This window comes from Doryrhamphus excisus, linkage group LG10, assembly GCF_037039965.1.
Source record: "Doryrhamphus excisus strain RoL-2023G ecotype Guam linkage group LG10, RoL_Dexc_Guam_v1.1, whole genome shotgun sequence".
Lineage (NCBI taxonomy): Eukaryota > Metazoa > Chordata > Actinopteri > Syngnathiformes > Syngnathidae > Doryrhamphus > Doryrhamphus excisus.
In genome coordinates, this window is record NC_136366.1 from 13,938,980 (window position 1) to 13,957,267 (window position 18,288).

At 40.8% G+C, this 18,288-nt stretch overlaps 1 protein-coding gene across 2 annotated transcripts in view; it reads left to right on the forward strand.

Moving 5' to 3' along the window:
* Nucleotides 1-704: 704 nt before the first annotated feature.
* The window catches only part of phf24 (PHD finger protein 24), a 28,653-nt gene continuing 11,069 nt past the window's right edge, over nucleotides 705-18,288 (forward strand). For both annotated transcript variants that reach the window (XM_078794173.1, XM_058064599.2), the window contains exons 1-3: nucleotides 705-1,079; nucleotides 12,686-13,095; nucleotides 15,138-15,323. In XM_078794173.1, coding sequence (XP_078650299.1) covers nucleotides 12,688-13,095; nucleotides 15,138-15,323 — 594 coding nt within the window. In that variant the 5' untranslated portion in view covers nucleotides 705-1,079; nucleotides 12,686-12,687. The remainder of the gene's footprint in view (nucleotides 1,080-12,685; nucleotides 13,096-15,137; nucleotides 15,324-18,288) is intronic.

Consider the following 18,288-nt stretch of genomic DNA (forward strand, 5'->3'; position numbering starts at 1 on the left):
GACTACGTTAAAAAGCCATAGCATTTCAGTATGTGGAATCAAACTATGGAATGGATTGAGTAAGACCCTCAAACAATGCACAACGATGAGCCAATTCAAGAAACAATACAAGCAGTTGATGTTTGCTAAATACAAGGATGAAGAGTCTTGAACCAGTCATGATGTGCTATATATATCACTATATTGACACTTACTATGGTACACATAATGTCATTGGATGGTCATATCACCTCATACTTCGGTACGAGGTGCATTATTAAAAAAAAATTAAACTGTATTATTGAAAGCAGGAAGTGAACAAATGTAACAGTTACTGACTGTAAAAGTACCAGATGGAGGGGTACGATTTAATATGTTTTGCTTCTTCCTACTCCTTTTGGACATGTGGAACTGGGAACTGATTATGGGATGCACTCAATTGTAATCTGATGCATGTTCAAATGAAATACAACCATTACCATTACCATTAACATTATGTACATACAACATAAGCAATGTAGATATTTGTGATCATCAACATACAGTAGAAACAACTAAGAAATGTGAATCTCATCACTCAAGTATGATTCTGATACGATTTTGGTATCAATATTGGATTGATCTGCCCACCCCTAGTCATTACTTTGTCGGTGTCACAGCTCTGGAGGGGCGGGGCTCCCCCAAGTTTATGAACCTCAGTGGTCATTCGACTGGGAAGAGGAAAGGGAGGGTGAGGATGCTGACGCTCATAAATCGGCGGTGGAAGTTGATTGGCTGCGTGTGAGTCAGCAGCGCCAAGGTCTCTCCTCTTGACGCGTGTGGCGCCGCGCTGCGTGGCCGCTCACAGGCACACAGGACGAAGCAGCCCACGAAAGGAAGCCAACTATATTTCAGCACCGGAGCTGTCCACGCCGCTTGTGACGGTAAATTATTCTCTCGGGGAGGGAGGGAAAGAAAGAAAGAAAGAAAGGAGTAGCAAAGTCTGCCGTTGAGGCGAGCTGACTTCATCCAAGCCAAAGTCCTGCCATGCTGGACAGCCCAGTTTGAGGACACCGAGGAGATTAAGTCCAAATTGAACGTCAACCTTTTCCCCTTTAACGGTGAGTCCAGACGGGATTCCTCAAGCTCTCCCACACACATTTTTACACACGTTACATAACACACTCCAATACAGGGTGATAGTTGCAGTCTGGAGATGTTATACATAAAACAAGCTAGTCCATGAAGGTCGAATCTACACTAACAAACACAGTTTTCTTCTCAAGGAACAATACTATCAAAATGAAACTTCAATATACTTTAGAGGAGTCAATGTATAGCTTGTACAGAAGTACAATATTTTTTATTAATGACTCCACATTATTGTCATTATTGTTTAAATAGTCTTGTCAAGTGTCTGCATGAGTGCTGGGAAGCTGCGGTTCATTCAGGGAAACATGAATTACAACATAGATGGTGACGGCGGTCGAGTGGTTAGCGCGCAGACCTCACAGCTAGGAGACCAGGGTTCAATTCCACCCTCGGCCATCTCTGTGTGCAGTTTGCATGTTCTCCCTGTGCATGCGTGGGTTTTCTCCGGGAACTCCGGTTTCCTCCCACATTCCAAAAACATGCTAGGTTAATTGGCGACTCCAAATTGTCCATAGGTATGAATGTGAGTGTGAATGGTTGTTTGTCTATATGTGCCCTGTGATTGGCTGGCGACCAGTGCAGGGTGTACCCCGACTCTCGCCCGAAGACAGCTGGGATAGGCTCCAGCACCCCCACGACCCTTGTGAGGAAAAAGCGGTAGAAAATCAATGAATGAATGAATGGTGACGTTGTGAAGCAGAGCCTGATCCCCTCCCATGTGAAACTGGGCCACATGGCAGTTTTGTGAGATATTATCATAATTGCGCTGCAAGGTGGATTTGTGTGCGCAAATATAGTGCAGGCGTGTTATAGCAAGCTGTTCAAAGTCAAGGGTGCAAAAGCATTATTATTTCTTCGAGTGCATAAAGCCTCTTTTGAGATGCTGTGAAGCATATTTAGGTCAGCATGCACTTGGGTGTGGATTGTTTGGCTTTGCACTCACGTAAGTAGAAATCACATGGCACACCTGGGAGTTATAGAGTCAGTGCGGATTTATTTTTAGGTGGCTTGACCTTCTAAGTCAAGGGTGTCAAAATTATACTGGAAATTAAAAGGATGCGTCAAAGATGCATGATTTTAGTATCTGCATTTCTGATTTTCATGTTTTTTGGTGTTGTATAAGTTCTACAAATGGAAGTTTTAACTTATATCACTGCTGTGTAGTTGAGTTGTTGAAACAGTTGGGTTGTGACTCAAACTGCCTTGTTTACTTTTTCAGCAGTCTTTGTTCGTTTGTTATCTTTTTGCCCACATTGGTGCAGAAAAACAGCCAATTTTGCCACAAATATTGGACTGAATCCGGCTCCTCAGTGTGTGACAGATCCCTGCAGTCTAAGCCGCCTCTCCGTTGCGTATTGTTCGACTCACTGCGAGCTGGCACACACATTTCTTTGCTCTGGCAGCGCCTGCATGCCAATGCGATGTCTCTTAGTCTACGCATGCATTAAGAATGAAATTCCTCCATCATTCATGCATGTTTATCTGTAAGCCACAGCTTTTTTTTAATGTTTTCACCAACCTGTTGGTGATATGGAATGCATTTCATGTTCACCAAAACCATCTGTTAGCATCTTTAATTTGATTCATTAGGTGCTGCATGTCCGAATGCACGTACATCTGCATGTTTTAAATGTTTGCGAGTGATGCCGCTCACTCACTCACACTGTGGCTAAACTCATTAGAGTAATTAGTTCCAGGGCTCTGCTTCCCTGGTCCGTCGGTCAGTCCTGTGGCTAAAGGGGGCGGATTCTTTCCCATGAAGAACTACGCTTTGTGGGGATTCTATTGAAAAAAATCACCCCCCTCTCTTGAGGCAAGCAATGAAAGGGAGCGCTGGTTAGGATTCTAATCAGGACATACCAGTGACATCCAACAACTTTGGGAAAGGGGTCCAGGAAGTACCAGGAAGTCAGGGCACCAGTACATACAATGAATAAAGTTGGTTGTTGTAGGTTTTTCATGCCTTTATAGCAAAAATGCTTTCATGCAAAACAGTCTGGGTTTTGGACTATTCAGTAGATTGAACTGAGCTGATCGGCTTTTGTAGACTCTAATGGGTGGTAATCTATTATGGTATAAAAAAGGCAACCTAACTTATTTTGTTGTTTGTGTCTTACTTTTGTTAGAATTGGACCCCAGTGCTTGCACATAAAAAGTTTTAACACACAAGGCGTGCTCCACCAGAGTGGAAGAATAAATACAAAACTGAAAGTAAACCAAGTTAACAAAAAATGCTGAGTAGGAACAGAAACGACAAAAAGATGGTAACAAAGGAAAAATATAATATAAAATAAATATAAAAATATAAAGGCTAAGTGAAAATACAAGACAACAAAAGGTTCTGCTGGAGTAAGTCAAGCAGAACTAGTAGTCAAAATGCGAGAAAATGAAGTGTCCAAAAAGTAGCTACACAACATGAAGCAGAGAATGAGTTAGGCCAAAGTAACAATCTGGCAACAGCTGAGTCTCCCAGCATGGCTAATGAAAGCCTGATGACGATTTCCTTCAGGTGTGCGGCTCAGGTGACTCCGCACCCGGCAGGACAAGCAGCAGTGCACTACAACAGAAAGTAGATAGGATGGGTGGGGCTTACATTGGTATATTATTTTATTGGTATATTATTATGAAAGACTTTATTATTTATAAATTATACAGCTGTCATGTGAAATTCACCGCGTACAAAACAAGTTTAAGATTGCAACATGCATACTTCAACAGGCAGTGTTTGATGCAGCGACTGTGCAGGTGTACCTAATTTTGTGGCCAGTCAATTGGTTACAGTTACCACTGTCTGTGTACTGCCAACTGAAAATTCTTATGTTGGAGGTAGCACGCTGTTTTTAAGACAAAAACACATTTCAAGGAAAAAAGTGGTCAAGCTGACGTAAAACAAGCATCCACAGCGCTGTCTTGTCAAATGCACCGCGTACGTCACAAAACAACTTTACCAAGTAACTTTAGATACACACCGAAATAGAGACGAGCTGAAGAAAACCTAATAACATGGAGGCGGTGTGACCAATGCGGCTTGCCAATTGCACCGTGTATGTAAATGAGGCACCGCTCAGCTGCTCTGTGACTGCCAATCACAGAACGTGAACAGTGAATACATAATGACCATTTCTTTAAAACACAAATGACAAAATTTAATAGTTTCATACTTGTATCCAGCAAAAATGCACATCTGTAAAGAATACTAGTTTATAACAAGTATATAGTAGGATGACATGTAGCGGACAATTGGTCATTATTTTTTAATGAGACAAAATGTTGGCTATAAAAATGGCACTTTTGTTGCAAGTTGTATTGCACATTGCAGCGTCTTATTTTGCACACAGTAAAAGAAGCTCATTACACCCCATTATTGTGAGGATAGAGCTGCTGTCAGTACGAATACTGAAGAGCTGGTATATATCGGTTTGTTGGACATCGGTAAGCAAGCCTCATCTATATGTTGCATTGCTTTTCAAATTATGTTTGTTTTTCAGATAAAATACAAAACTTAACCCAAATAGTGTGGCCAGACATGCTCTGACTGGAAAAGTGGCAACTACTTTGATTGGTTTATTATGATTGGCGTGTGTCTTCTTTCTAATTCATTTCAATGAACATTTCCTCTGTATGATTGTTTCCCTAGTCATATAGTTGTCTATTAGAGGAGCTGATTCCAGTAACCTCCCCGTGTATGATTGACAGGAGGTTGGCAGTGACATGGACCTTAATGTGCCTTGCGGGTGTGCACCACACAGCTACTTAATGAAAAAAATCTAACTTAGCTTCAAATTTCATTTCCTGTTGAATCCTAATATGCAAACCCTTCAACAAGCTGTAATACTCTAATAAATTAGAGAGTGGCGAGACCACAAAAAGATTTCTCATAGGGGAAGAAAAATAAATGAAAAGGATTTGGAGACTACTTTGGTCTCACCTCCTTTCTGAATTGTTAATATTTAATTCAACCAAGACGCCCCTGACATAACTCAAGTGCATGAAGGTATTGAACCACCACCTTCACTCTTGTACTTTTCAGTCTGACTTTTTAGAGATTTCTCAGAGAAAACAGAGAACACAATTTCACTCTTTTCTTATTTTCAAGGAGTGTTGATCCACTGTCACAGTAAATCAATATTCCGAATGGAGTTTTGAAAATAATACCCCTCAGGCTGTGAATGTCAGGACCTATCTGCTTTAAGGAGCGTCTTTACTTCCCTCAGTCTAGACCTTTTTTTAACCTGGGGCATGTAAATCATTCAGAGGCATTTGGGATGTAGAGGAGAACACTGGAGGAGTGCAGTCAATGTCAAGTTTAACAGACATATGCCTTCTTCCTGAGATACCTTTTAAAGATAGTTTAGAAGGCTCTTAACCTTACTACCCATGTCACTAGAGAAAAGTATTCTAATTAATTATGGCACCACGCTGGGGTTACATTTTGGTGTCCACGGGTCTTAGAAATAATCTCACTTCCAAGCTGCACAAATGCGTAAATCCAGTCTATGAGCTACTCAGTCTTAATGAGGTGTTGATAATTAGTGTTCATTTTGAGCAACAATAAACAAGAATACTAGCACTCAACAGAGTGGAGACCAGCTGAGGCTGTGCAGTAATCCCTCGCCACTTTGCACTTAGAATTTCACAGCTTCACTTTATCACGCTTTTTCAAAAATAGTTTCATTAAAAACCATGCGGTTTTGTGGTAGTCAAAAAAATCTAGATACATACATTAAGCAAAAATACTTATTTCATTGGGACTAAAAAACAATGCAGCGCAATATGAATAAAATATTATCAAATCAAAAGAATACAAAATTTACATATTTCCTGAATGCTGTGTAAAAACATAAATAAATAGAAATAAATGTACACTTTATACAAGGGAGGGCAGAAAGTACAGCGCAGTAGTGTTGTGAATGATCCTTTACAGACAGGTGAGATATTGTGGAGCTGGGTGGCGTGTGGAAGGAATGAATGTCCAGTAGCGTTCACTGTGGGAACGGAACTGGAGGAATCTGTTGGAAATCATTATTACTAAATGAACTCAAATACAGTATAAAGTCTTTAGAAGAGAGTAGCTGTAATACTATAAAAAATATTTAGAAGTTAGTAAAGAGGTTTTCTATGCTCTAAATGTAAATATATCCTATTTATTGTGTAAATTTGCTTATCACGGTGAGATTTGTAACCAATTAACAGTGATAAACAAGGGATAACTGTACTTTGATGAAGTATTAAAGTGGTTTTAATCTTGATACTGATAGTTATACTGAACACATTTACATGCAAATGAAAATATATGTGCAGTAAATATGAGATTGAGCATGCTTTGACTTATTGCATGGAGGTAGAATATAAAACAAAAACAGAACCAAAAATAAAGTCCTGTTTAATATTCCGAATTTAACCTGGAAATGACAAGGTCCTTTGTTTGTTCAGCAGATATTTCCATCATCAGCTCTCCTTCCTGTGGTGTGGAGAATACAAATCTATCTCGCTCATGTCTTTATCTTCTTTTTGGCATCACATCATTCCTTGGACAAAAACGACACAAAATCAAAATGACCATGTTTTTTCTTTTAAGGAAAGATGGAGTTATGAAGGGAACCATTCATTTGGCTTTAGTGTTTCTTTCCCTAACAAGAAATTGTCTTGCTTGCTTTTCTTATTTTTCATTTCAGTTTATTGTTATTGTGCCATTTACACCCACTAAATATAGCAAACGTGTTTCCCTAGCTTGCTTTTATAATGCAGTTAATTTTGTTTTATAATACCTCAAACTTGTTTATTTGCAAAGTTTTGGCAGTCTGAGGTATAAAACCAATATTGCAACCAAAACACTTTCTTAAGTGTTACATGATGTGTTTAAATGTGTATTTTTCTTTTTCTCTGGAGGAAGAGGAGGTTGTGGACAAGCTGCTCCTTGCAAGCATCGCTATTGTCAAGATGCCTTGAATGGAAGTTCTTATAATTATAACTGTGGCAATAAATATTGTGTGTTTATTGTGAATGTATTTTTTCTACGTCGGAATTGAGTGTAACTTGACTTATTCTCAATGGATTACGTTATATAACCGCTGACCAAATTTTGGCCTTAGGCCTTTTGGAGCACAGTGATCCTTTGCTCGGCTCAGGTTGCATAGTACATTGCCTTACACACAAGAAGTCATAAAACCTGATATCCTTTCAGGGGTCTGATATGCTTTGACTAACAACCTCTTCCTACAACTGTATGTGCAGTATATGTGTAGTCCTTCCATAGAGTCACTATCAATTCTTAATAGAAAATGTTCAGTTCCCAGTGACTGAGCAGGAACCATAATGGTTTTTAATGATAAAAAAACAAGATGGCCACTATAGCCGAGGGCAACATTTAAATCGGTACATGTTCTTTTGAAGCAGTCAACAGCAATCAGTCTTTCAGACCTTTCAGAGATTGGGATTCAAAGCGGGAACTATACTGATTATAAAGGATGTGTGATACTGGATCCATTGATTAGGGCACTAGAATTGCGTAATTGGCTAATAAAAACAGAATCTACTCTTAAACACAGAATCTTGCTGAAATTGACATGAATGATTGAATATTTGTCATCTCTCTTCAATGCTTTGAATCTAATCTCACACCTCAAGTGCTCGATAATATCGTATATCGGTAAGAAAGTCAATATCGAGCATCTCTATCAAACATTTGGGAATTGTAGTCAAGGTGTTTGAGGTTGAAAGTCAAATTAAAATATTGCTGTCACAGCAACTTATTGACTTGAAGGGATTGTTTGGCTTTGTCAGAACAAGAACCCTATTGATTGGATGACATCCGATCCAAGATACACAAGTCAGTTTAGTTCAATCACCTTTCAGGAACCGATTGAAAGCAACTAGACATTAGTCCATGTGTGGTGCTAATCAACATTACATTAGATCTGTTTTAAGTAGCTGTGCTCCGATCAGGGTTTTATGCTGCTGATTCCAAAACCAATCAAATTGATTAACTGTACATTTTTCAATGTATTCGTAATGAGTGCCAATATGGTACGAAACATCCCTGACTGACAGGGCCCCCCAAAGAACAGGTAATTATCGGAACATATGGCCGTGTGTTGCCCAGTGTTGGCTGCAGAAAACTCTCATACTCTGTTCTTCAAATGCAGTCGAAAATTAAAGCTATTTAATGTGCAATCCCCTCAAAATAGTTTTAATTTCACGTGTCAGGATGCAAGCTTTACATCACTCGCAAATGGCATCAAGTTCCACACGGCAGACATGTTTGTTTGGGCTTGCCGCCACACGCGTGTGGGAGGGACACTACCTAAGACATTACAGCAGGATACTACACTGCACACTGGGTTCTCTACAGGGTTCTCAATTGTCTGATCCCTTTTGTGTAATTGGCATTGAAAGGCATTTATCATCCAAATGCCAATCAATCAAGACATCCCTACTTTTGAGTAATTTCATTTTTCCCCATTGTTATGGCAGAATATGCAGAAAGATGTACAGCATTTGAATATTACAGCATATTACTTGACAAAAACATTATGTATTTGTGTTTGATGTTAAGCTCTAGAATTCCTGAACGTGTCACATCTCATGACTGACTGTTCCTGTTCCAATCTGTGTTTTGATATGTGTTGTCATTTATTAGTTTACAGGAGTGCATCGTAACTGTAAAGACTCACCTCTTTAAGGACTGACTGTCCTTGAGTGTTGCACATAATTATGTGTGACTTGGCAGGAAGTGCAGGCTCAAGCAAAGGAAGGCACCATGACCTTAGGTTGGAGAGAATAGTCGATTAAGTTTTCGTCATTTTGAAAATGATTAAACCGAGATGTTGGTTGGTTAAAAGGGGATCCTATTATGCTTTTTCCTCACCTATAAATATAGTTCTAATGTTGTATTCTCGTGTTAAATGATGACAAAGTTTCAGATAATGAGGTTTGCGCATTTTGGAAGGAGTTTTGGGATGGCTCAAACAGTTCGGTTCCAGAGGGCGTCGTAAAGCTGTTCCTTTGTGATGTCACAGAGGAGCGGGCTCCTTATGGGCGTGGTTTTATATTGATAGCAATGGCTCGCAAGGGAAAGCCACATTTGTTTACAACTAAATAGCCTCTGTTTAAGAATTCACTGGTATATTAAGCTCTGATACCTTTGATCGTTTTCATTTCTAATTGTCTTTTAACTGCTATTTTCATAGCAAATATTGCCATGTTTATGGCTACTACATGTAATCTTATCAAAGACAGCAATGTCACTAGACTTCAAAATCTGAATCAGATCATTGACCTTTCCATCCATCCACTGGTTAGAAGGGTCTGTTTGGTTTGTGGTTTGCAGGATTATGGGTAGGACCATTGTTTTGTTCATTAGTTCATTCTGCAGCAGGATTAGGGGTGAGTTGTTTGTTCCTCTTGTTCATTTGTCAGCAGGATTATGCATTGGTTGGCCGATCTGAAAAAACAAAACATCACAATCACACTGTGGAAACGCGTGGCCCAATGAAGAACATGTACCATTTTTGTGCCAATCCAGATGAATATGGAAAATGTTATCGTCACTATTACAAATAATATAGTTACAATTAAAATAGTTACAAATAATAAACTCTTTGGTTAGGCTGTCATTGTCCTGTTACAACGTTGGCTCTAATGAAACTAAATACATAAGCCGTCCAGTGGTCGTTAGTTGTGATATCATGCAGGAAACACCACATAGAACACAAATATTTTTCTTTGACATATATGAAGTAGTTTCGTGTGGCCATCTTTGGATGAAACCCGAGGGACGGACACCCTTACAGTTACAGTATGTTTTTGAAACAAATGAGTGTTGTCTCTCTTGTCTACGAAGCAAGGGGGCTTGCAGGCTATTAGAGCAGCCTGGGAAGAAGGGAGCGAGAATGACTCCCATTTCACTCCTGATAGATGAGCTAGAGTTTCATACAAGCACTTATGTGGAGTGAGGATGGATGAGATTGAATTTCAACATGTCCCGTAAGTACATGTAATCAACTTGAATCCATGATGGTGCCTTTTTGTTCGATCAGGGAATTTAGTCTCGCAGAAGTAGAACTAGAAACACTTATATAATACAATTATATAATTACATCTACCTGAAAAGACATCCATTTCCATGTGACCGGGTCAGGGTCAACAAGATCCAGACACCATGGTTTTAATCACGCAGTTACAATTCGTAAGCTCCCACTTGCAAGGGCAGGCTGCATTTGGCTCCAATATGATGCCGCACACTCTAAATTAATATGCAAATTACAGACATCCAGCAACCCCGGAAAGAATAAATGCAATATAATCAGATGGCCCTTGACCCTCACAGCATGTTCAATCTAATGAGAGCCAATCAAGATGGTGCCACGGACAATAACGCTCAGGTTCGACACTGGTGTGAATATAACATTCATTCATTCATTTTCTATACCGCTTATCCTCACTAGGGTTGCGGCCGTGCTGGAGCCTATCCCAGCTGTCTTTGGGCAAGCAAACAAAACAAGCTGTGTTGTTAGTTTGGAGCTCATTTTTGTCACACGGTGAAGCCACAGGTGTTCATGGGGGTACGCATTAACTGAACAGCTTTTTCTTGTTGTCATTATTACAGCTGCAACAATCAATTAATCGATTAACTAAATAATCAACAACTATTTTGGTAATCCATCCATTTTCTGGACCGCTGATCCTCTCACAAGGGTCGCGGTATGCTGGAGCCTATCCCAGCTGTCTTCGGGCAAGCAAACAAAACAAGCTGTGTTGTTAGTTTGGAGCTCATTTTTGTCACACGGTGAAACCACAGGTGTTCATGGGGGTACACATTAACTGAACAGCTTTTTCTTGTTGTCATTATTACAGCTGCAACAATCAATTAATCGATTAACTAATTAATCAACAACTATTTTGGTAATCCATTCATTTTCTGGACCGCTTATCCTCACGAGGGTCACGGCATGCTGGAGCCTATCCCAGCTGTCTTGGGGTGAGAGGTGGGGTACACCCTGGACTGGTCGCCAGCCAATCACAGGGCACATATGTATAGTCAAACAACCATTCACACTCATATTCATACCTATAGACAATTTGGAGTCGCCAATGACATTACATTATACAATCACTTGGCACTTTACTCCATTCCACTAACTGTGACACTGCAGACATCAGCCAGCTGGATGCTGAATTAGGTCAGTCATTTGAAAAGGGGTGAATATTTATGGATACATAATTGACACATTTTGTAAAAATGCAAAACTTTAATTGAGCCAAACTACTTTGACTATGATTTGGTGTGAATATCTTTGTGAGATGTAAATGTAACCATTAACTGGAGCATTCTGCAAGGTCCAAAATGTTTCTCTCCTCCATCCTTGTATTTGCTGTACTCTGCACTGATTAAATAGCCGACTTCATCAGGGTTGGTAATTTACTAGTTCTGACCTACAGGTTAAAGATGGAAGCATCTGGGAAGAAAGTCCCTCCCTTGCCAATTGAAAATGAGCTCAGGGAGGGAACACATCAATTGCAATTAAATTAAGGTCCCCTTGACGATTTGCAGGCATCGCTTTGTTGCACCTTTGAAAGCATGTGCGAATTAAAAACAGAGTTGGTTTTATACATCATTGAAGTTAGTTGGAAAATAAGGAGGCATAATCATCAAAGCTCACTGTTGCAGTTGTTGAAGGGATCATTTGTGAAACAGCAAGCACTGCAAATGATACTTACACTTCATTTCTTCCGCATTTTATTTTGCCATAGGCAGTAATTTCAAAGACTATATCTAGGAAACATTATCAAATAGAATACCAACATTTGTTCTCAGAGAGGAAGGGATAGATGTGTGCTCTTAAGAAACGAGTTCCAGACTGAAATGTCAGTTGCTGAAGTTGGAACTTATCCCAAAACTTGTCCATAGGTATGAATGTGAGTGTGCTGTTGTACAGCATTTCTGGAAATGCTGCAAATGTTTGACAGACAGTATGAATTGCCTGTGATGTGTACCCTGACACCACTACCACTATTAACTACTACTAACTCATGTTTTGTTTCAGGATTTGTTTACACTGAGGGACACATATTCCACTGGTCTGATTCCTGTGAAGGCGGCATGGCCCGAGAGGGGCTTGACCTGATTGAAAATGTAGGGAAGATGAATGACACATCACACAGTCTATGGAAAGGCAGATAAATATTAGGGGCAATTTTTTTTTTGCCGGACAAAGTGTCATATGGGTTGGCACGGCGGTTGAGTGGTTAGCGTACAGACCTCACAGCTAGGAGCCCAGGGTTCAATTCCACCCTTGGCCATCTCTGTGTGATGTTTGCATGTTCTCCTGGTGCATGCGTGGGTTTTCTCCGGGTAATCCGGTTTCCTCCCAAATTTCCTTAGGTATGAATGTGAGTGTGAATGGTTGTTTGTCTATATGTGCCCTGTGATTGGCTGGCGACCAGTCCAGGGTGTACGTTGCCTCTCGCCCAAAGACAGCTGGGATAGGCTCCAGCATACCCATGACCCTAGTGAGGATAAGCGGCATAGATTTACTCATGCAATTGTAATGGTTATCTCTCTCTCTGTGTGCAGCCATGGGTGTGCTCATGTCAAAGAAGCAGCCAGTGGACAAGGTGCAAAGGTGCACTGCCGTTGTCTCAGCCTTCCAGGCAGGCCTCAAAGATCGCGCCGCCGTTGTGAAGCCGGCAGACGGAGAAGCAGAGGATGGTGAACTGCCAGCAAAAACCTCAACTGGTCCTGAGGAGAAGAATGCAGAGGAGGAGGAGGGAGGGCAAACAGAAAGCCCGTCCACTTCCCAGCAGGCTCCTCGGGACGAGTGCAAGGTCAATCAGGAGGCATGGTCCAGGTTACGGGATGGAAAAGGTGTGGAGCCTGAAGACCTCGAGAAGAGCCATCAGCTCACACCGCCTGCTTTTGTGCGACCCAAAAGAGAAGCAGATGACGATCAGCCGTCGGAGGTGGAGCTGGCAAAGAAAGAACAGGTCAGACTTGATTGTAACACATGAAAATCAATATGCCATTGACAATCATTGGCAAAGCGTGAGTGAAGGCACATATAAAATCACTCCGTTTACACACATAATAAATCCCCAGGGCGTAGGATTAAAGAGGTATTTGCAAGATGTCAGTCTCCATGGCAACAGCAGCAAATGATCTGCTTTCCTCTTCTAAGTTCCAAGCCATTCAGCAAGGAAATTCTCATCCTTTCTCTTAACATTCTTGGTGAAAGTTTCAAAGTTCCCAAAGATCATTAAATTGAAACGAGCTGTGAGACCTTCGAGATTACCACGTAGTGGGGGTGGGATCCTTTGTTCCTCTCTGGAAGGTGACTTGAATGCAGGATGGCACAGACGGGGGGTGGCGTTCACAAGAGGACTAACGTCATTGTGTATTATGTTTGAAGACTTAGCGCTGTGTTGACACTTGCTTCAACATGACACGTTAACAGAAGATGCATCCACTTACTAATAACTACTGTATTTTCCGGACGATAAAAAACAATGCTTTATGCTAAAAACACAAGTGAAAAACATTTGTTACTTGGAATTAATAAATAATGTGGAAAACATCCCAGGTGGGATCTCCTTGTCATGCTGGTAACGTTGGAAGCCAAACAGACCGCCAAGGTTACATTTTTTTCTCATCAGAGAACAAAAATTTCTTCCACCTTTCTATGTGCCATGTTTGCAAATTCCAAACTGGTAATTCTGTGGCATTGAAGGAGCTGAGGCATTTGAAGACATTTTTTTTCTGTTCTGTATGCCCTGAACTAACCATCAATTGGACCTTCATTTGGGCTGAAAATCATGCTGGACAGCCAATTGGATCCTCCTGCTCAGGGCCGGGGACATTTTTTGTGTCTTTTTGTTCTCGCTCAATTTCAAATGATGTCTTACTGCATCTTATGTGGCTCAAAAATCTGAGAGAAAGCGTTTTTGCCTTTGCCATCAAAAGATTGTGACGGTGTGAATACCTGTATTAGTCCAGAGTAAAATAATTTTTTATTGTTTTTAAATGGATGTTTGTGCCACATACAAATGTGCAACTTTCCAAGTTGTATCATTGCCATCATTATTTTATAAGGATTATTATTTGTGAATTTATAAGACTAACCTGTCTTACTTATTGATAATGGAACATTATTTTAGTTGACTATTGGTCATATTTTTTAAAATTTTGTTTGGACAAAATTGTTAAAACACATCACTTTACTATAACTTACATTACATACTGCAATATCTGTCTTCTTTTGCATTTGATTGTGAAATGCATCCAGTGTGTGGCCTGACATTACTTTGAGTAAAGAGCTGCTGCTATATTGGTATTGGTTGATATCAGCATCGGTAATGAAGTGCTGGTGTATCAAATATTGGCTTTCCCTCCAATATCAAGCAGCATCTCTAGTTTACACGCCTCTATCATCAAGTCAGTCTTACAAAATGATGCAGCTGCATCAAATGTGTCACTTGGAATGGATCTCTACTGCAATTGAATTCCAATATCCAAAAAGTGTCTGGCCCGTAGTGGGTCTTGAATTGGCCTCCTTCCATTACTCAGATCAAGTATTTCCAGCCAAGTCGTGACAGTATGAGCTATTGCCAGTCCAGTTCACATATTTGTACTATTGGGCTGCAAATCAACCTCATGCAAAGGTTGTAAATGAGGCTTATTTGCAGCTGACCTACTGAGAAAGTCATCCAACAGCCAATATCCACCCAACAGGGTTCAAAAAATACAGCCTGACGATCTCATCACTTCTCGGAAATCCCAGTGCTCACATATTGATAGGCATGTGCGTTCCCATGGTTACCAAATGATATTTGCATTCTGCACAATTATAGGACCAAGTTGTCATTTTAATGAGGTCAGCATTGGTATTCTCTAGAGTAAGGTCACCCAGAGTCGGCACCAGCTATTATTGTTTGACTCAGCTGACATCTCCCATAATAAATAAAATATGAAAATATGAACCAATAGTATCACAACATCACTGAAAATTGTATTATTGTTTTCTTCACCTCAGCCTCCAAGTGATGAAATGTGTGACGTATGTGAGGTGTGGACGGCCGACGACTTGTACCCATGCAGGATCTGCACTCGAGTGTTCCATGATGGCTGTCTGAGTGAGTTGGGATACTTGCGTGCTGAGGCTTTGCAGGAGATGAGAGACACAGCTCACACCGTTACTGGCTGGAGCTGCTACTACTGTGTAAGCACCGTCACTTGTTGGTCTAAAAATCAATTGTTACTGCAAGATACCGGTACACCATGTACAGTTAGGTCCATGTATACATAATGACATGCCGATCATGCCTTTGTTTTTGACCATGACTGCATTCGTTAGTGTTAAATAACACACCTACTCCTGAACCGTTGCACACAACTGATGTGTTGCTGTTATTTATCTGACAAATACACCATGCCAATACATGCCAATTGCATTTGGACACTGACAAGTTTTAATGAAACATATTCCAATTAGATTTATAGTTGTACTATCATAATGTGCTTTCACATTCAAAGTGGATTAACCCCATTTTAAAAGGGACCAAGTGGGAAAATCAGTGGGACAATTGGGACAATTGACTGAGAGGCCATTTCTTGGCAGATGTGGACAATTCCTTCATCACCATAAGAGAAGGGCCTGGAGGTCAGTTTGAAAAACCCATCTACGAAATGGCAAAATCCAAATATAAGTAACGATTGGTGGTGGATGATCACAGGATAATTTCCAGGAAGTAGGTGTGTCCTCGTCCAAGTCTCCCATAAAGAGAATACTGCATGAGAGTAAATACAAAAGGTTCACCACATGGTGTCCAACACTCATCAGCCTCAAGGACAGAAAGGCGAGATTGAACCTTGCTAAAAGAAAAAAAACGTCAAAAAAGCCAGCACGGTTCTGATTGAACATTTTTTGGGTGCGGACCTCTACCAGAATCAAGACCAAAAAAAGTACAGAGTGTCATCTAAACATGGCTGAGGCAGTGTGATGACTTGGGCATGCATGGCTGCCAGTGACACGGGGTCAGTGGTCTTTATTGATGATGTGACGCAAGACAGAACCATACAGATTAATTCCGAGGTGTCTCAAATCCAGACGAATGCGGCCAAACTGAGATTACAGATGGACAATGACCCTAAACCAACAGCGAAAGCAACCAAGTCAGTCACCTGATCTCAACCCAATTGAGCATAAAAGACTGAAAAAAGAGGAAATCCAGCGTTTGGTGATGGCTATGAGTCCAAGACTTCAGACAGTCCATTCTCAGCAAAAGGCTTTTTAACTAACTATTAGAAATGACCATTTCACTTTCAGTTATTTAATGCGTCCAATTCCTTCTGAGCCCCTGAAATGAAGGAATTATATTAGAAAATACTTAAGTTCCTCACATTTTTATGCAATCTTCTTATTCAACCAACTGAATTAAAACTGAAACTCTGCACTTCAATCCCATCTGAAGTGTTTAATTAAGATTTCCTTGTGCTATATGTGCAGAAGCAAAATTGGAACATTTTTCTCCCTGTGTAAATATTGATGGAGTTAACTGTACCTGATGGTGTAGTCCTGTTGACCTTTGCTACGATACAAACATGAGGACTTTGTGCTGTGAAATGACCTTGTGGTTTAATGAAAAAAATGTGATTGATAATGCCAACCAACATCAGCCAAAGTGCTCTCATGAATGGGTACTTCAAAAATCTGTTTACATGCACAAACCCCAAGGATGAATGTTCTAAAAAAATATACCTCTACAAAAATGCTATGTAATGGAAATGTATTCTTAACAGTCCCTGATAATAGGAGTGCTCATTATAATACAACAGTGGCTGAATGGTTGATTAAAAACACCACAATGACAGCAATTAAGACTCTATTGTCAAAGCCATCTCGATTAATCAGCCAAGTCCCGGAACTGAGTTTGTAATGTCTTCATTCATTCATTTTCTACCACTTATCCTCACGAGGGTCGCAGGAATGCTGGAGCCTATCCCAGCTGCCTTCGGGCGAGACGCGGGGTACACAACTGGACTGGTCGCCAGCCAATCACAGGGCACATATAGACAAACAACCATTCACACTCACATTCATACCTATGGACAATTTGGAGTTGCCAATTAACCTAGCATGTTTTTGGAATGTGGGAGGAAACCGGAGAACCCGGAGAAAACCCACACATGCACGGGGAGAACATGCAAACTCCACACAGAGATGGCCGAGGTTGGAGTTTGTGATGTAATGCTTCAGAAAATATAATGAAGCACTCTTGTTTTTGCTGCCGTTGTGCTCCCAAGTTAAAATGAAACTTAAACATTTTTTATTCACAAAAGGCCTAGTCCTCTCAAATATTGTTCATAGCTGAACTGGGGAAGTGCGAGACTGACGTGCACCCACCACGGAGTCAGAAGACATTGCAGAGGGCATGAGCGTCACACCACAACACACCGAACCCAACACAGCCCTGCACACAACAAAAGTTCCTCCTGCACTAACTCACCACACCCTGCCAAGTGCTCACCCCCTAACTAAAGCTTTTCAAAGCGCCACCCCGGTGAGACATTTTTTGAGGCACATACATCACTCTCACAAAGACAGGAAGTCCCACACAATAGCAGACATGCTTGCAGAGCTGATCAGCGAAGGGGCTTAGTAACACAGCTTAGGACGGCAACAAAGACTTGCTGATCTCATTGCCATAAGCCCATCAGTTTTATGGCTTATAGTTGCACCTCAGCTTTTGTGACGGACTAAACGGATGTATTGTGTCTATTGAAAAAATTTAAACTATCACTTAGTTAGTCACACCTTGGAATGTTTACATCAAAAACCTACAACATAAAAGACCCAAAACGTCTGAAGTAAAAGTTTATAGGACTTCCCAGTGTATTTTTAAACTGTAAAACAAATAGTCACCCTGATGCCGTTTCTGACTATGCCCCCCCCCCCCCCCCCCCCCCCGCTAGGAGTGTAACAGTCTGTTTTAATTCCTGCATCAAGAGTGCTTTTGCTGGAGAACCCTTCACTGTGAAGTAATGGCTTCACTGTGCTTCATCAGCACTGGGAAATTAAACCAAATGCCAAACACACTCAGAGAGGCGGGTTGGGGGGCGGCAGGGGAGGTGGGGTTTGGGTGGCTTTCAATCACTCTGAGAAATGACCTCTGCCTTTGGTTGGA